This window comes from Podarcis cretensis, assembly GCF_951804945.1.
Source record: "Podarcis cretensis genome assembly, chromosome: 12".
Lineage (NCBI taxonomy): Eukaryota > Metazoa > Chordata > Lepidosauria > Squamata > Lacertidae > Podarcis > Podarcis cretensis.
In genome coordinates, this window is record NC_137181.1 from 39,417,930 (window position 1) to 39,438,600 (window position 20,671).

At 42.7% G+C, this 20,671-nt stretch overlaps 1 protein-coding gene across 9 annotated transcripts in view; it reads left to right on the forward strand.

Moving 5' to 3' along the window:
• Positions 1 to 20,671, forward strand: part of PLCL2 (phospholipase C like 2) — a 153,840-nt gene that overhangs the window by 117,536 nt on the left and 15,633 nt on the right. For all 9 annotated transcript variants that reach the window (XM_079947189.1, XM_079947181.1, XM_079947182.1 and 6 more), the window contains 2 exons: positions 11,588 to 14,074; positions 17,091 to 17,294. In XM_079947189.1, coding sequence (XP_079803315.1) covers positions 11,588 to 14,074; positions 17,091 to 17,294 — 2,691 coding nt within the window. The remainder of the gene's footprint in view (positions 1 to 11,587; positions 14,075 to 17,090; positions 17,295 to 20,671) is intronic.

Sequence of the window (20,671 nt, forward strand, 5' to 3'; positions counted from 1 at the left end):
CGGCCCTTCACCGTGGTGACTGACCACAAGCCGTTGCTTGGCTTGTTTGCCCCTGAAAAGCAGACCCCCCAAGTGCTGTCTCCTCGCGTCCTCAGGTGGTCAATTTTCCTTGCCAGCTACCAGTATGCACTGATTCACCGTCCGGGGAAGGCGATGGGCCATGCGGACGCCCTCAGCAGGCTACCACTACCGGAAACAGGCCCCGACCCAGCACCTGCACAAGAGGTTATGAGCCTGGAGCTGCTTCCTGACCGCCCCATTCAGGCACAAGAAGTTGCACACCATTCCAAGAAAGATAGGGTCATCTCCCGGGTCCTGGACTGGGTGTGGAGGGGATGGCCCAGCAGCAGCCCCGGGCCAGAATTCGCCGGCTACACAACCCGCAAACATGAACTGTCAGCCCACAAGGGGTGCCTGTTATGGGGAAGCAGGGTCGTTGTTCCCCAGCCCCTCCGCAAAAGGGTCCTCACAGCCCTACACGAGACACACCCAGGGGTAGTAAGAATGAAGGCCCTTGCCAGGAGTTATGTGTGGTGGCCGGGGATCGACGGAGAGATAGAGGCCTGGGTCAAACACTGCCAGGCCTGCCAAGAATCCCGCCCAGATCCCCCAAGGGCCCCAGTCCAGTCCTGGGAGTCCGCCCGAGCACCATGGTCACGCCTGCATGTGGACTTCGCTGGCCCCTTTCAGGGGAAAACATTCTTCATAGTGGTGGACTCCTACACCAAATGGCTGGAAGTCGCACTGGTATCGTCCACTTCTACGTCCGCAGCCATCCGGGTACTACGCAGGCTGTTTGCAACCCACGGGCTCCCTGACACTCTCGTCTCAGACAACGGGACTGCATTTACGTCAGGAGAATTCCAAACCTTCACAACGCAGAACGCCATCCGCCACATCCGTTCGGCGCCATTCCACCCTGCCACCAATGGCCAAGCAGAACGCATGGTGCGGACCACCAAGGACACCCTTCGCCGTATGACACAAGGGGATTGGGAGTACCGCCTTGCCACATTCCTTCTAGCACAGCACAGCACCCCCAGCTCAACGACTGGCCGGAGCCCCGCTGAACTACTAATGGGTCGGCGCCTTGCAATCAGATTGGACCGCCTTCACCCCGATAGAGCTCAGGATGAGGCAGTGGTGGGGGAAGGCAAGAACCCCCGGACCTTCGAGGCTCAGGACCCAGTGTACGCAAAGAATTTTGGGGCAGGCCCAGCATGGGTACCCGCCACAGTCACCAGGGTCACTGGCCCCGTGTCGTATGAGGTGCTAACGGATGGGGGGCAATGCTGGCGCCGCCACTGCGACCAGATACGGCGACGATTCCCAGGAGAAAACCAGGAGGAGGAAAGGGCAGAGGAGTCCCAAGGGAACAGAGGGGCAGTGAGGCCCATAGAGCACGAGGGGCCAGCAGGAGAGGCAGAATCAGTAAATACAGAGAGGACCTGCGAGGCCGAAAGGACACCGGAACCAGAACCACGACTGAGTGAGCCGGTTGCGCCAGACCAAACAGCCCCATCACAGCCAGCATCCTTGGAACACGAGCCAGAACCTGAACCCCGGACCAGGGAACACCCCAGGCCGCAACGCACACGTAGGCCGCCAGCGTACCTTGAGGACTATGAATGCGACCTCCCGGGCAGGACTGGAACTTAGAGGGGAGGGGTGTTATGTACTGGGTTGAATAGGATCCAAACTGCAGCAGTCTGATTGGTCCTAGAACAATAGGATCCAAAAGGCAGCAGCCTGATTGGTCCTAGAACAATAGGATTCAGAATGCAGCAGTCTGATTGGTCCTAGAACAATGCAGCAGTATGATTGGTTGGCAGGAACTACCCAATCATGCTCCAGATAGAAGTGAATCCACAACCTGATTGGCTTACAGTAGAATTCCGGAATTAGCCAATCATGTTCAGCCCATTGTGTAAATAATGTATATAAAGCAGATACCTTGAGGGAACTTTCATTCATTCCTCCTCACCACTATGAGCTGAATAAAGAGCATGAAATCACTTTGCGACTCTGAGTATATTTCATGCACATTTTTCTGGGCATGCCATTTTTCTGGGCTTTAGTGGAAAGCATATGGGCTTAGTTGCTTGAGTGCAACATTGGAAGCCATGTCATTATTTTGGCATTGCTAGGATGTAATGCTGACCAAGTATAGACAACAAACAAAACTATTTTGTTCTCCCTGTGCTTTGTGAACTTGCTGTCTGTGTTAATTATAGCCCACTGGACTCTTTATTGTGGTTCCCACATTAAGTAGCTGCCAGTGCCAGAATTTTCATTTTCTCAGCACGGCCATTTTGTTTCATGCAGCGTCAGTATGTTGTTGCTGTCTCAGTTTGGTACTAATCGCGATTGTTGCCAACAATCAGAATAGTGAAGAAGAAGAAGAAGAAGAAGAAGAAGAAGAAGAAGAAGAAGAAGAGGAGGAGTAGTTTGGATTTGATATCCCACTTTATCGCTACCCTAAGGAGTCTCAAAGCGGCTAACAATCTCCTTTTCCCTTCCTCCCCCACAACAAACACTCTGTGAGGTGAGTGGGGCTGAGAGACTTCAGAGAAGGGTGACTAGCCCAAGTCACCCAGCAGCTGCATGCGGAGGAGCAGGGTATCGAACCCGGTTCACCAGATTATGAGTCCACTGCTCTTAACCACTACACCACACTGGCGTAGTGAACATTCTGTGGATCCCAGTGAATTAAAGGATGAAAGCAAGTGGCTTGGTTTAGTGAAAAAGTGGCTTTTCCCTGTTTGTGAAATTGTAGACGAGCTTCTGGATTGTGGACTCCCTTCACCATGGGCAGGAATAAATGACCGAATCAGGGACATTAACCAGGAAGTTGAATAGACAGAGAACACCGAGTGAAGATTTGCTCATGATTTTGCCATGGTGTCCATACACAGATTAGGGAGTAATCGGTGTAGCTGTTAAAATAAACTATAATAGCTGCCATTTTTTTTCCTAAGTATTAGACTAAACCTGCTGAAATTACATCCTGCTATAGTGCAGTGGTGCAGTATTTATTTATTTTTAAATGTTGCTGGATATTCGTGTATGTGGTTATACAAAGCGTTCTTCTAAGCACCCATAAAGGCATACCTTTTAAAAAGGGCTATACAGTGGTACCTTGGGTTAAGAACTTAATTCGTTCCAGAGTTCTGTTCTTAACCTGAAACTCTTCTTAACCTGAGGTACCACTTTAGCTAATGGGGCCTCCCGCCGCCACCACGCAATTTCTGTTCTCATCCTGAAATTAAAGTTCTTAACCCGGGGTACTATTTCTGAGTTAGCGGAGTCTGTAACCTGAAGCGTCTGTAACCTGAGGTACCACCGCATTCACAGTAGCACCAATCCAGAACCAAAAGCAATCATTGTCTCTGTGTAAGGGGAGAGGTACTACACTTGGGAATAGCTATACTCTTTTTCCCCCTACGTGAAATGAGTAAATCAGTCAGAGGACATCACTGGAGTGGGTGAGTGTAGAGTTTTCAAAGTTAAATAACATTTTGCAAAGCAGCAAAATACCTATGAAGTAACATGGTATTACTGTAAGGGAGATGAGATAGCACTGCTGGTGTTGGACGGTTTAGCAGAGAACTGTCTGGGTTTTCTTGTGTTTGAATGATATAGGAGTTTGTATACATGTTAAGAATTTTTTTTTTTTTAAGTGTGAGGGGAAGAAGCATTAAAATACTATGGTAAGGGGAACAGATGAACCTCCCCACTAGTGATGTCAGACTATATAACTTGCAAGGGCTTCCACAGCCCTGTGAGTGATTTTGTGAATAGTTATTACATGCATTAATAATGATCAATCGATTGATCTGTTAAATCTCTTCATTTGATGAGGTAATTAATTCTCCTGAGCGAGAATTATGTTTGAGGTACAGTTTCATTTGTAGAGCAGAGTGGTGAGTCATTGGCTTCCACCTAGCTTTGTTTCTTCCTGATTTGCAGTGGTAGAAATCCACCAGGCTAAATGACTAATGTACACTAGTGATATATTCTACAAATGATATATTACTGCATTGCAGGGGGTTGGACCAGATGACCCTTTAGATCCCTTCCAGCTCTACAATTGTATGATTCTAAGCACAGCTGAAAAATTCTCTAGAATCCAGACGCCAGGAAGTACTACCATATATTAGAAAATATTTTACTGAATTATGAATTTTGCAGACAACGGGCCTTCATCAGCAATTTTAGATTTGTTATGGTGTTCTCAGATTTATGGAAGAACTACAACTTGGTTCTCTTGTTTTGTAATGAAAAGTCATTTGAAGCTGTACTGTTGTGACTCATATTGTATCCTTTGCCTGGTTGTTTCTCTCATATCCCTGTACAGATGTCAAAAGAATATACTTTCAAAAATACTTAGGATTGTAGCCACAGTGATGTTTTAGTAAAACAAGTCATTAAACTGATGCCGTTGTGTTTCATAAACGGGACTGATTTATTTGTATTTTTAAAAATGTTTTACAGTTTTAATGTAATTAAATTTAAATTTAATGTAATGTAATGTAAAATTCTTTGACAGAGCTTGCCCTGGAAAGCAGCACATAAAGAAAAAATAAAAATAAAATTTTGAATGAATTATCTGATGCCTGTTAAAATGCAGTTTGAAAATTTGGTTGCAAATTTAAGATAGTGTGTAAATTTGGGGTGAAGAGGTGTGCTCTCCACCCCAAATTCTTGAAATTTCTCTTGTATGTAGAAACATCAGTTGCAAGATGTACCATAAACATGAATGCCATCATTGGCTTCATTAAGTTCAGTTATGGAAGTAGATGACTATATATGCATATATTTATTTGCACATAGAAATAGCAAAGGCTCAGAGCTGCAATCACATGCTGAAGAAGGAGCAAAAAGGGTTTTCTTGTGTGTGTTTCTTGTGGCTGATTAGTTGCTCTCCCAGTGCAAAGGTCAGAGGGGGCAGGGTTTCTGTTGAGGTAGGTGATTAGCTGTGGGAGGAGCTTATCAGAGCTTGCAGGGCAGCGGCGCGCGCCTAGCGGCACGCGCAGTTTCATCCATCTCTTAGATTTAGGGGAGCTAGTCTCAAACGTTTGTTGGGGGAGACCTAGGGTTTTTGGGAGGGAGTTATTTGTCCTGTCTGCACGCTTCTTATGATGGAGGACCGCTGTAGCCACCCCCAACAACACATTCTCAAGATGGAGAGTGAGGGAACAGCTGCAGTCGCCTGTGGTTCCTGCGCAATGTATGCCATCTTGCCAAAGGTTGCAGGCAGCTTTACCTGCAGCAATTGCATGTTGGTTGCCCTCTTAAAAGACAAAGTCCAGCAACTGGAGGAACGTGTAGCTACGCTCCAAAGAATTAGAGAGCTGGAGCTCTTCTTGGAAGCAACAGAGCACACCATCTCCACCAAGGAGGAGACAGGGGACTCCCCTGAGAAGGAGGCTAGTTCACCAACACAGGAGCCAGATATATGGAGAAACGTGACTCAAAGAAGTAGGAGGCCCAGGGTTCGCTCTGATTGTTTAGAAATACACAATCGCTTTGAGGTCCTCTCTGAAGAGCAGACTCCATTTGAGGATCTCTCCCTCATTACAGTCGATCAGGTATATGAAGACAAGCAGCAAAGTCAGTCCTCAGGGAATGTGCAGGCGACCTTGGAACGGACAGCTCAGGGAAGAACCCCGACCAAACCTAAGAAGAGGCGTGTAGTGGTGATAGGGGATTCCCTACTGAGGGGAACAGAAGCAGTGATCTGTGGGCCTGACAAGATGTCTCGGGAAGTGTGCTGTCTTCCCGGTGCTAAGATCCAAGATGTAACTGAACGACTGCAAGGAATCATAAAACCCACTGACAAATACCCCTTCCTCTTGGTTCATGTGGGAACCAATGACACTGCAAGCAATAGCCTCCAGAAGATCAAAAGAGACTATGAGGCTCTGGGCAGGAAATTGAAGCAATTAAATGCACAAATTGTCATCTCATCTGTCCTCCCAGTTGAACGACGTGGCCCAGGGAGAGAGGGGAAAATAGTGGAAGTGAACAGCTGGCTTCGCAAATGGTGTAAACAGGAACAGTTTGGATTCGTAGATCACGGACTGCAGTTTCTTGAAGATGGACTTCTGGCAAGCGATGGGCTGCACCTCACAATGGTTGGGAGGAATGTTTTTGCCAAAAATCTCAGAAACCTCATCAGGAGGGCTTTAAATTGACTAATGTGGGGGAGGGAGACAGTGCTCCTGAAGGCAGGAGTCTATCAATTGATGAAGATGATCATCCAAATGTCATAGACCGAATGGAGCAAACAGCACGCAGACCTAGTGGTGGGAGGAATAAATCCTTAAATAAGAGACACGGGGGAATGATTAATGGACTTCAATGTCTGTACACTAATGCGCAAAGCATGGGAAATAAACAAGATGAGCTTGAGCTCTTGGTACAGCAAACTAAATATGACATAATAGGCATCACTGAAACCTGGTGGGATAACTCCCACGACTGGAATGTAATAATGGAGGGATACAATCTATTTCAGAGAAACAGACCAGACAAGAAAGGAGGAGGAGTGGCGTTATATGTCAGGGATGTGTATACCTGTGAAGAGATCCAAGATTTAGAACCTCAAAGCCAAAGTGAGAGCATTTGGGTCAAAATTAAGGGAGAGAAGAATAACAGGGATCTCATTGTGGGAGTTTACTATAGATCCCCAAGCCAAACGGAGGACATAGATGATGCCTTCCTGGAACAGATGGCCAAGCATGCAAAAGGAAGGGAGATAGTAGTAATGGGGGACTTCAATTACCCAGATATTTGTTGGATGTCAAATTCAGCCAAGAGCATAAGGTCAAACAGATTCCTCACTGGCCTTGCAGACAACTTCATTGTCCAGAAAGTGGGAGAAGCAACAAGAGGAACAGCCATTTTAGATCTGGTCCTAACCAATGTTGATGACCTGGTTAGTGGGGTAGAAGTGAAAGGATCATTAGGCGCGAGTGATCATGCTCTTCTGAAGTTTACTATACAGCGGAAAGGAGCAGCCAAGCATACTAGGACTCAATTTCTTGACTTTAAGAAAGCCGACTTCATAAAACTTAGGGAAGTGCTGGGTGAGATCCCATGGACAGTAATACTAAAAGGAAAGGGAGTTCATGATGGCTGGGAGTTTGTTAAGAGGGAGATAGTAAAAGCACAACTTCAGGCAATACCAATGAGATGGAAACATGGAAGGTGCCTAAAGAAGCCAGGGTGGCTATCTAAAGAACTTTTAACTGAGTTAAGATTAAAAAAGGATGTGTACAAAAAATGGAAAAGGGGGGAAACCACCAAAGAGGAATTCAAACAAATAGCCAGCACGTGTAGACACAAAGTCAGAAAAGCTAAAGCACAGAATGAACTCAGGTTTGCTAGAGAAGTTAAAAGCAACAAAAAAGGCTTTTATGGGTATGTTCGTAGCAAAAGGAAGAACAAAGAAACAGTGGGGTCACTCAGAGGAGAAGATGGTGAAATGCAAACAGGGGACACAGAAAGGACTGAACTCCTCAATGCCTTCTTTGCCTCAGTCTTCTCCGATAAAGAAAACAATGCCCGACCTGAAGAATTTGGAGCAAATGATTCAGCAGAGGAAACACAGCCCAGAATAACTAAGGAGATAGTACAAGAATACTTGGCTAGTTTAGATGTATTCAAGTCTCCAGGGCCAGATGAACTGCACCCAAGAGTATTAAAAGAACTGGCAGATGTGATCTCAGAACCACTGGCAGTCATCTTTGAGAATTCCTGGAGAACAGGCGAAGTCCCGGCAGACTGGAGGAGGGCAAATGTTGTCCCTATTTTCAAAAAGGGGAAAAGAGAGGACCCAAATAATTACCGCCCAGTCAGTCTGACATCAATACCAGGGAAGATTCTGGAGCAGATCATTAAGCAAACAGTCTGTGAGCACCTAGAAAGGAATACTGTGATCACCAATAGTCTGCATGGATTTCTGAAAAATAAGTCATGTCAGACTAACCTGATCTCGTTTTTTGACAGAATTACAAGCCTGTTAGATGAAGGGAATGCAGTGGATGTAGCCTACCTTGATTTCAGCAAGGCATTTGACAAGGTGCCCCATGATATTCTTGTAAAGAAGCTGGTAAAATGCGGACTTGACTATGCTACCATTCAGTGGATTTGTAACTGGCTGACTGACCGAACCCAAAGGGTGCTCATCAATGGTTCCTCTTCATCCTGGAGAAGAGTGACTAGTGGGGTGCCACAGGGTTCTGTCTTGGGCCCGGTTTTATTCAACATCTTTATCAACGACTTGGATGATGGACTGAAGGGCATCCTGATCAAATTTGCAGATGACACCAAACTGGGAGGGGTGGCTAACACCCCAGAGGACAGGATCACACTTCAAAACGACCTTGACAGATTAGAGAACTGGGCCAAAACAAACAAGATGAATTTTAACAGGGAGAAATGTAAAGTATTGCACTTGGGCAAAAAAAAGAGAGGCACAAATACAAGATGGGTGACACCTGGCTTGAGAGCAGTACATGTGAAAAGGATCTAGGAGTCTTGGTTGACCACAAACTTGACATGAGCCAACAGTGTGACGCGGCAGCTAAAAAAGCCAATGCAATTCTGGGCTGCATCAATAGGAGGATAGCATCTAGATCATGGGAAGTAATAGTGCCACTGTATTCTGCTCTGGTCAGACCTCACCTGGAGTACTGTGTCCAGTTCTGGGCACCACAGTTCAAGAAGGACACTGACAAACTGGAACGTGTCCAGAGGAGGGCAACCAAAATGGTCAAAGGCCTGGAAACGATGCCTTATGAGGAACGACTAAGGGAGCTGGGCATGTTTAGCCTGGAGAAGAGGAGGTTAAGGGGTGATATGATAGCCATGTTCAAATATATAAAAGGATGTCACATAGAGGAGGGAGAAAGATTGTTTTCTGCTGCTCCAGAGAAGCGGACACGGAGCAATGGATCCAAACTACAAGAAAGAAGATTCCACCTAAACATTAGGATGAACTTCCTGACTGTAAGAGCTGTTCGACAGTGGAATTTGCTGCCAAGGAGTGTGGTGGAGTCTCCTTCTTTGGAGGTCTTTAAGCAGAGGCTTGACAGCCATATGTCAGGAGTGCTCTGATGGTGTTTCCTGCTTGGCAGGGGGTTGGACTCGATGGCCCTTGTGGTCTCTTCCAACTCTATGATTCTATGATTCTATGTCTCCATGTGAATATCAGAGCTGGGTGGACACTGTGGAGAATACATGGGGCTCTATAGATGGAGCCATTAGCCTTTCAATTTCTGTATGCTATTAGTTTTTCTTAGCATGTTTGGTGGTTAGCCACCTTCCATTTCCTTGCAACCTTACAGCATGTCTACTGAACACTAATTCCCCATATCTATTGCCATCGTTAAGTGTTCCCTTCTCATGTAACAGTTGCCATGTGGAGACATATTAAAGTGAATTTTATGTAGCAGCTATAAATGTATAAACAGGCCCTTGTATGTTAGATGTTATGACCATCAGTGTGACAGGCTTTGCTTTAGCATGAGTATTTTATCAAATCTTTGCTCTGCTTTATTATTTTGATAATTTCAGAAATTTAACCTGGTGATTCACATCCATTGTGCTCAAATAGCATTACAGTAAGCCCACAACTTACGCACATTCAATGAACTTGGCCAAAATTTTTTTGAAAAAAAATTAAAGCGGGGGCAAACATCCAGGAAAAAAAGACTTTGGCAATCCCACCTGCCATTGTACCCAATGTGTTTTGACCATATACAGTTTTGGCTTTAGGCGTGATCGCTGGAACACAACCCCCTCTCCAGAGTTTTACTGTTGAGCTCTGCTTCCTATCAGCTTTGTGTCCTTGATTTTGCTGCAGAAATACTTGTGTAGATATCAATACTGTTGCTTTAATTTTCAATAACGTTGTGAAGTTACTAAGACCCATCAAATCTGATGTGTACAGGTATACAGACATGAGTATGGGGGTGGCATACGGTTATGGTTCTTTCCCAATCTTTTCTTGCCACCCACACTCCCACTGCTCCCATCATACATGGATAGGTGTTGCCATGGGCAATATAAGTATATCTCCCCTCATTCCTTCAAAAAGGTATGCAGCCTTGAGAACTAGGTATCTTTTCATTCTTCCCACCACCAAATAAAAACAGCATGAGGCGGAATGCATAAACACCCCTTCTTTCCCTAGTCTTCCTCTCAGTCTCCAAGCTTGCTGCAACTTCTGTGTGTTAATAAGAAAAGTCTGGGGAAAGAATTATGAAGAGGATTTCATGGAGAATAAAATGACATTTTAAGTTATAGGCCTTTCCTGATTCCACCCCCCCCCCCAAATAAATAGGCCAACCTTAGTCCATTTCTAATAGGCAAGGTGACATGTAGATACTAATTGTTGATGGCCATTTAATCCCAAACACTAAATATGCAAAGACTAGGACAAGCCAGACTTGCTTGGCCCATTACCTTAAGAAACCGTTCCCAAAGCAGCTTATGCTCACCCCACACCCCACTTTTGTCAGTTTCACTGTGCAGCCAAGAGTTTTGTTATGCATCTTCAGTTGAAGTTGGCAGAAGCTAATGCTCCTAGATTTTGCACTGGGTCTTTTGCCAGCAGGACTTTTGAATTCTGACTTAAAACTACTGCTTTTTTCAGCCCTGTTCAGCAGCCCTGCAATGTGTAACTTAGCCTCCTACTTATACCTGCTATAATGTAAACGAAGCTAGAATTCTACCTTTTCTAGGCAGTTTTTCAAGCTGTACCCATTTCCATGTTCATGCCCAGGAGCAGGATCTCAATTTAAAGCACCCCTTTACTCCTTAGCAGACAGTAGTGGCTACGGGAGTGTTTGAGGCCATGGCAAAAGTAGCCGCAGGTTCCTTTCTCCTTCATTAGTTGCTAGGAAGACATTGCTAGGCTTCATATCACTCTGCTGTTTGCTCCTTAGTTCGGCATCTCATATCCTTTGCCCTCTCCCCCTGTCATGGGGCCATTCTTCTGTCTCCCGTTGCAGAGGAATCAGTACCCAACCCACACACGAAGTATATGCTTCTCTTCTTTCCAGGACTTGTAATAACATATTAATACAAATGCCCAGAATTTTAACAATTGTGGCCTAGAATATCAACAGATATTAAAATATAGCTATGCCCACAAACACATTACATGTTTATAGAGAATGTACAGGATTCCTTGGATGTGTACTGTTGAGGCATAGTTTGGGTGGTTTGTTGGTCTTAAGCAAGTCTCCTGACTGTGAGTGTAAAAAAGAGAAAGGCAATAATATATACAATCTGCAAAAATGCAGAAAAAGTGGCCACGAAACACCATTGACACCTAAGGATGCAATCCCTTGTACACTTACGTACTTGGTAATAAGTCATACTGAGCTCAGTTGGACACAGCAGCATAAGGGTAAATTGCATATCTGTTACCTTTTAGTGTAGCTTCTAATTCATTCTGCATAGATGTTAGTACTGGTGGACATACATGTTAGTCCTCAACAGATCTTTTAAGAATATTTTGTTTTTGTAACATGTGGCAAGTACTTTACCAATTTTCCCTTCCTCTACTTTTCAGGATGGTACGAAGCAAAAAAGGGAACGGAAAAAGACGGTGTCATTTAGCAGCATGCCAACTGAAAAGAAGATCAGCAGTGCAAGTGACTGTATTAACGCCATGGTGGAAGGCTCAGAACTCAGAAAGGTTCGCTCCAACTCTAGAATTTACCACCGGTACTTCCTTTTAGATGCGGACATGCAGTCTCTACGTTGGGAGCCTTCAAAGAAGGATTCTGAGAAAGCAAAGATTGACGTTAAATCAATCAAAGAAGTGAGAACAGGGAAAAATACAGACATTTTTCGTAGCAATGGAATTTCGGAACAGATTTCGGAAGACTGCGCATTTTCTATTATTTATGGAGATAATTATGAGTCTCTAGATCTCGTTGCAAATTCTGCAGATGTTGCAAATATTTGGGTCACTGGACTGAGATACCTGATATCGTATGGAAAACACACACTAGATATGCTAGAAAGTAGTCAAGATAAAATGCGGACTTCATGGGTTTCACAAATGTTTAAAGAAACAGATATTGATAATTTGGGGCGCATATCCATGTGCAGAGCTGTACAGTTTATAAAAAATTTAAATCCTGGTTTAAAAACTAGTAAAATTGAATTGAAGTTTAAAGAGCTACACAGAACAAAAGACAAACCTGGTACAGAAATCACAAAGGAAGAGTTTATTGAAGTCTTTCATGAGCTTTGCACTCGCCCTGAGATCTATTTTTTGTTAGTTCAATTTTCTAGCAATAAAGAATTCCTGGACACAAAGGACCTTATGATGTTTTTAGAAGCAGAACAGGGTATTGCACATGTCACCGAAGAGATAAGCCTGGATATTATTCACAAATATGAGCCATCTAAAGAGGGCCAGGAAAAGGGCTGGCTTTCCATAGACGGTTTTACAAATTACCTTACTTCTCCAGAATGCCATATATTTGACCCAGAGCACAAAAAAGTGTGCCAGGGCATGAACCACCCTCTGTCTCATTATTTTATAAACTCATCTCATAACACGTACTTGATAGAGGATCAGTTCCGAGGCCCATCTGATATCACAGGATACATTCGTGCTTTGAAAATGGGGTGTCGATGTGTCGAGTTGGATGTGTGGGATGGTCCTGACAATGAACCAGTAATTTACACAGGGCACACCATGACCTCGCAGATAGTCTTCCGCAGTGTAATCGACATTATAAACAAATATGCATTCGTTGCTTCGGAATACCCTCTTATTGTGTGCTTAGAAAACCATTGTTGTCTCAAGCAGCAGAAGGTGATGGTTCAGCATATAAAGAAAATACTGGGAGACAAGGTCCACACACAGTCTCCAAACACAGAGGAATCTTATCTGCCTTCTCCTGAATCTCTTAGAGGGAAAATACTAATTAAAGCCAAGAAGCTGTCTCCTAATTGTTCTGGGCTAGAGGGAGATGTTACAGATGAAGACGAAGGCGTAGAAATGTCCCAGAGAATGGGAAAAGAGGGTGTGGAACAACAGAATATTATCACAGTAAAACGGTTTCAGCTCTGCAAAGAGCTTTCAGAACTGGTAAGCATGTGTAAGTCGGTTCAATTTAAAGATTTTCAGGTTTCATTTCAGCTTCAAAAATACTGGGAAGTTTGCTCCTTCAATGAAGTGCTTGCTACCAAATATGCCAATGAAAACCCTGGAGACTTTGTGAATTACAACAAACGGTTTCTCGCCAGGGTTTTCCCTAGCCCTATGAGGATTGATTCTAGTAATATGAACCCACAGGATTTTTGGAAGTGTGGCTGTCAGATAGTAGCAATGAACTTTCAGACACCTGGATTAATGATGGACCTCAACATTGGTTGGTTTCGTCAAAACGGTAACTGTGGCTATGTTCTTCGACCTGCTATCATGCGGGAAGAAGTCTCTTACTTCAGTGCAAATACGAAGGACTCTGTGCCTGGAGTTTCACCTCAGCTTCTTCATGTTAAGATTATTAGCGGACAGAACTTTCCTAAACCAAAAGGGTCAGGTGCCAAAGGTGATGTTGTGGACCCTTATGTCTATGTAGAAATCCATGGGATCCCTGCAGACTGTGCAGAGCAAAGGACAAAAACTGTGCACCAGAATGGGGACAACCCAATTTTTGATGAGAGTTTTGAATTTCAGATTAATCTACCTGAACTCGCCATGGTGCGCTTTGTAGTGCTGGACGATGATTATATCGGGGATGAATTTATTGGGCAGTACACAATTCCCTTTGAGTGTTTACAGACAGGTTATCGCCATGTCCCCCTTCAGTCTTTAACAGGAGAAGCTCTGGCACATGCTTTCTTATTTGTCCACGTTGCTATAACTAATAGAAGGGGTGGTGGAAAGCCACATAAACGGGGCCTGTCTGTCAGGAAGAGCAAGAAATCCAGAGAATATGCCTGTATGAGGACTTTATGGATTAAAACCATTGACGAAGTATTCAAGAATGCTCTCCAGCCCATACGGGATGCCACAGATTTGAGGGAGAACATGCAGGTACCGTCTTTTATTCACTACCATTTATATGAGATTACCATTTTACATACTGATATACTGGTGTAATTATATGTTTCCATAATAAATAATGTAAAGCATAGTAAATGTGCTCAGAGGTTCGGTGACTTTGCAGACAGTTAAAAGTAAGGATTAGAGTTATCAGTGCCCTCAAGTGATGGCTATAAGGTACTCAGGCACGGATGCCACCCTACGTGTATTCAGTTTTTGTGCTGTAAAGTATTTTCTGTTATCTGACTGTTCTTCTGAAGGATGACTGATTATAGATATGTTTTATAGCAAGGTTGGCTAACTGGTTTTATTTATTTACAGTTGTTCCTTGGATCCCGAACGCCTCGTAAGTCGAACATTTTGGCTCCTAAACATTGCAAACCCGGAAGCGAGTGTTCCGGTTTGCAAACGTTCTTTGGAAGCCGAACGTCCGACGCGGCTTACGAGGGTTCCAATTGGCTGCAGGAGCTTCCAGCAGCCAATCGGAAGCCGTGCCTTGATTTCTGAACATTTTGGAAGTCTAACGGACTTCCGGAACGGATTTTATTCGACTTCCGAGGTACCACTGTATTTTTATTTTTAGTAGTATTATTGACCTGCCCTTCATCCTAAGGTCCCAGGACAAGTTACAACGATAAAACAGTCCAACAATATTTTTAAAAAAACCGTTTGAAGCAACTTATAATCACAAACTACCTCACTTTTCCTCCAAGGAGCTTGAGGTGGCATGGCACTTCTCCCTCTTCCCCATTTTATCCTCTCGGCAACTATGTGAGGTAAAGTTTTATCCTCTCAGCAACTATGTGAGGTAAATTAGGCAGGTAAATTAGGCAGATGCAGAGAGAGAGAGAGAGACCTAGTCCAAGGTCACCCAGTGAACTTCATGGCTGAGTTAGATTTGAACCCGGGTCTCCCCATTCCTAGTTCAACACTTAACTACTACACCACACTGACTCTCATTATTTATTTTGGTAATATATAGTCTGATCTTCATTAAAATCTGTTCCAGAGTAGAATTTTAATCTCAGGGCTGCATTACATGCTGACTAATCTGAGGGCTACATCCCAATGGCGCCTATGATCAAATCACTAGTGGGTTCTGATGCCCCACCCCACCTTTGCCCCTTCTTTCTCATGGCACATATACTCACAGTACACATACAGTATATGCCATCTCACCTCACACATGGCTTGCAGAATGCCCCCATTCCTTCTTCACAACACCTTTTTACCCATGTCAGATAGTAAAGAGGTTCAGGAGCTCAAGCGTGCCAAGGAGCCCAGCTTTCGACTTGATGGAGCAATGGTATGCTGCAGCATCCTGAGGTGGACATCTTTTTTAGTGCCATGTGAAGGATGGGAAGAAAAAAACGCTCCCTCTGTAGCTGTAGTGTTCTGGCAGGGAGGGGGAAGTGGGGCGGGAAACCTCCCCCGCCGCTCTGCCAGGAAGAAGGCCGTCTACCTCCCTGGTGTCCCTTCCTCGTGAGCATTGAATGAAGTGCCTTTCCTTTCTATCCACTGCCACTAAGCAGATTGGCAGTCTCTGGGAACCATAGGGAGTATTCTACTTTGCTCTGATGTTTCCCAAGCACTCCCAGAAAAGAAATCCGAAATTGCTGCAGTTGGCATGTTCATGTGTGGTCAGGAATGGTAAACAAATGTGACTGGTCTTTGTTCAATGTTCTTGTTTAGTTCTATGAACAGTAAGTAATTAATGACCTTTCTACAGTGTTTTGACATTTCCTTTACACTGAAAGGGATGTTAAGATACATAAATAGTTATGCAAGTTATGTTAAATTGCCGGCAGCAAGATAATAACATACTTTGTAGAAGCCAGACTGCAGCAGAATGGATACGCTGTTGATTGTGGTGAATATAGGTCAGAACAGAAAGCTGCTGCCTTATTTTGATACTCCCAGTGCTCAGGTTTCCAGTGCTCTGATATGCTAAGTGTTAGTGGATAAATAATAGGAGAGGAACTTTGTTCAGTGGCACTTCTAGGCTACCAGAAAAGGCTTGGTGGGTTGGATGAGGCTTGCAAGCCTGGGGTTCAGCATACCTGTTTCGCAGAAAATAGTTGTGTTTGTTGGCTTGCAGCTGATTGTATGAGCTAAGTGCATCAAAAAGCATTGTGTTTATGTTGTGTGATCTAAAATGGCTCATTCATATATGCAAGCCATCACTTGATTCTGCAGTCATCAAGGGATGTAAAGGCACTGCATAAACTAGTGTCAGAGAAGGGGATAAACTTAAGGTGTATGTTTACAAGCCCCCATATTAAATTGTTGCTGAGGCAAGACCTTCCATATCCTCAGTATTTCTATGTTGTTTCATGCACTGTCGTGTCAAGTAGGTTGCTGTTCTCATAGTTTGGTACTAAGCAAGTACTAATATTAGGTATTTTATTTAATGTTAAATTATTCTAGGATACTGCTTCCTACCTGTGATTCGTTTTACCTTGTTAAAGGATGAATCAAAGACTAAAGTGAATTGAAATAGATACACTAACATTGGGCAGGATCAACAGATGTTGACCTGCGTCGTAGACATCATAATACAGCACTGGAAAAATATATATCTGAAGAGTAATGTAAAATGACCCATGATCACTTAACTCCTCGAGAGAAAAAGTTTGCATGACAATATTGATGACTAAAAGTTTTTCAAGTAAAGAGCATGACCTGGAATGTTGACTGTTTCTCTGCAGGGAGAAGAAATGATTACAGTACTGTCAACTGCAGCTGAAAAGTGGGATTACTTTAGAATGTAGAAGCATTCTAAAGCATATCTGCTTAATTTTAATTCTGGATAACTACTGCAAGCCTTGTTGGTACCTTAATTACTTCAGAAAGTTGATGTTTCTGCAGAACATGGCTACAGCTATGGGGTGTTTTATTTTGGTAGCTATTAGGATTGTACAATAAGGTTGAAATATCTTAAACTAAAGATAATTGAGATTCAAATTGTGTATAAGTGAAATATAACTTCTTCCCTCCTTTTCAACAGAATGCAGTGGTTTTATTCAAAGAGCTGTGTGGCCTCTCTCCTGTAGCAAACCTCATGCAATGCATTCTGGCAGTATCTACACGCTTGGTGAGATCTGATAACACACCCTTGGTTGTGATGAATCTCAGCGAACAGTATCCCGTTATGGAATTGCAAGGAATCATTCCAGAAGTTTTGAAAAAAATTGTAACAGCATATGAAACAGTGAGTAGCCTTTAATAAACATCTTTTTAACAATATATTACTTTCAAAATATTAGTCTAAACTTCTCCCCCACCCTGCCAAATCACGTGGATGGCAGAGGGTATGAAACTGTAGAGATAATAACACATGAGCTGTGGCCTGTGCAAGTCATTGTTACCAAAAAGAACATTTGCTTGATGTGTATCTGATGCTGTGCTCTCTCTCTCTCTCTCTCTCTCTGTGTGTGTGTGTGATACTGCTGTGCAATTTTATATATATGACCAAGCTGTAGCCTTATTTTTAGTCTGAGGGGAAAAAGAAAATGGTGTTATTTTAAGGGTTTAGTTTTATTACAAATTAGTTTCAATACCTGGTTCAGTTCAATTTTTATAAACTTCCTTACAAGCTTCTTTTAAATATATATATTTTTTTGCTTTTCTCATATCATCAACACAAACTGTGTTACACACAAGATAATAAGAAAAAAATACATAAATATAAGACATATATATGTATATTGATGATAACATCTTATTCCTCCAATTTATTTGAGTCGTATAAACCTTAACTTTTACTCCCACTCTTTCCTTGGTTTCCTAACTGCTATCTTTTCCACTGTGTTATCTTACTTTATTAAGTTGTTTTCATTACCTTATATTATCCCACGTTGTAACCTCTACTGCTGAATATTTTTGTCAGCCTGTTACGATTATTTTCTTGTTATAATATTTTTCCATATAATCCTCCCCCACAACAAACACTCTGTGGGGTGAGTGGGGCTAAGAGACTTCAAAGAAGTGTGACTGGCCCAAGGTCACCCAGCAGCTGCATGTGGAGGAGCGGAGATGCGAACCCAGTTCACCAGATTATGAGTCTCCCGCTCTTAACCACTACACCACACTGGCTCTCCAGAGCTTATAGTCTTCTTGTAGAACCATCTGATCCATGATACTGTTCTGTTCCAGGGGCATGGGGGAACCTGCAGGGCAGATGGGGTGATGATGGTTGCAAAAGCTGTGGGGTGGAGGGGAAGTTGGCAAAACTGGCTTCTCTCCCCCATTCTGCTAACCATTTCCTTTTGTTAGTGGACAGATAGAGAGTGTTGCATTTCCACCATTACCTTTACCAGGAGCTGATGACAGGGCTCAGATAGAGGATATATTTGCAATATGCAAACAATCTGTTTAAACTTTGCACTTAGAATATTAAATGTTCTAAGCATTTTGTTGAGACTAGAAACTGCTTGAAACTATAATACAGTAGGTGCACATTTGCCTAGCTTTTAGGAGCAAAGTTCAGTTTCAGACAAAAAATGTCATAGGAAACTTAGTACAAAAGCTATTTCAAAACTTACCAGCAAAGGGCCTCCACAATGAAAGTTAAACGTTGCTGCTATAAAACTATACTTGTAGTTTTTCATATGTAGCAGGAAGCATTGCAATATGTCATTAGGAATTGGTCAAGAGAATGTAATTTGGTAGGATATGTATATATGTAAGGGGCAAGGAAAGCCTCTATTGGCAAGCAGTGCTGCAAATGTATAGGTATTGCATGTAAATCACAGTGATGTTTATGGTAGAGTTATGTCGAAATCTTCTTAAATTAAATAAGAATAGAAACCCTTTTACTTTTGTCCTGTATAGCTAGTTTATAACTTGTGTTTTAACATGCTGCAGCCTTTGCTCTGCACTAGAATGAAAACATGGGCATTTCCTTATGGAATGTTTTAAAAACAAACCTTGGTTTCCATGGTGAGTGCATGGGCTATCTCTGATTTACATTGTTTTCTTCATTCTCAGTATGCTTCGTGGTTATCATGGATGTTTCTGAAAGTATAACAGTTTCTGGGTCAATCCATCTCAGATAAATATACTAATTTAATATTTAACATTTCTTTGTCGGAAATACCTCCCTTACCATAAAAATTAGAGCAAACATTTACACTGGTAACTGAAGTAATCCTCTCTCTAGTTTAGTATTTTAAATTTATTTTTGCACAGTGAGTAACTAGGGAGCTCAATATATTTGTTCATTAACCTACACAAGGGTGTAAGCTCTCTCCAGTAAAAATGCTAGCCAATATCAGAGTAATTTAAAATGGCAAAATACTACAGGGAATTGAGGCATTATAGAATGAAAATGTGTTCTGTGTTAAAGGAGAAACTTATAATTATTAAAGAACTAGTGTCAAGTGAGCAAGTATTTTCAGTTAATTAAGATGTCCCTGGATAGTTTTAAGATTATACATTTTCCTCATAAAAATATAAAGCACGATACAATTTTTTCAAAGTCAGTATACATTATTGCATGCAAATGGTTGGGTTTGCATTTGGGAATTTCCCCCCAGGCTATTCTTATGTGGACTAATGGAGAAATTGCAAATTATTTCAGTTGGGAGTTGAGCCTGAACCCACATTTGGATGTATTTATAGTATTTATAGTAAGTGGAGAGATGCTAGAACCATAAGTTACAGAACAGCAACATTGCTATATCTAGTTGAACACGTAACATTATTGAAACAAGCATGAGGCCCCTGGTTAATATACAGTGGTACCTCGGTTTATGAACAGTCCAGTTTAAGAACCATTTGGTTTACAAACTCCGCAAAACTGGAAATTGTGTCCCAGTTTGAGAACTTTACCTTGGTCTAAGAATGGAATCTGAACGATGGAAGGGCACCGGCAGCAGGAGGCCTCATTAGGGAAAGCACGCCTCGGTTTAAGAACGCCTCGGTTTAAGAACTGACTTCCAGAACAGATTAAGTTCGTAAACCGAGGTACCACTGTACTCTTTTTTGGGCAACTTGATTGAATGACTGAAGGATTTGGCACACCAAATCTGGAAATGAAGAAGACTGTAACCAACCTGGAATTGAGAACATAGCTCCACCCCGAAACTAGATTAAACATACATGGTTCTATGTTCACTTCCTTCTATAGATTCATTATGGCAACTGATAAGTTGCAATGAGACAAAATTGTTGTACAATATTGGTTTCTCCCTCTCACCATGGGACTAGTAATACCTACTGTCCTGCATTTCCTTGAAACTAAGAAGAAAATGCTTTCCTTTAGCTAAAAGTTCTGATAAAATGGGTGATGAAATTATGAGGTATAAGGGGATAATACAAAAACATGTTTATTACACTTTTGATGCAGAGAAATGAGACCCCCTCCAAGATTAGATTACATTGTGAAATACATTGAGAGACATTTTGTGACGAATCCAAAGAGTTCTTGGGAATTGTGACTAGGACTGGACAGCTGGGATCCAAAAGGGGGGGTATGAGAGAGGAATCCACATGTGCAGACAGAGTTTTGCTTTGTTTTTTGATGTAACCATTCCAAATATCAAGTACATATGCTGCTTTTAAAAACTGTGCAGTGGTTTCCCAGTT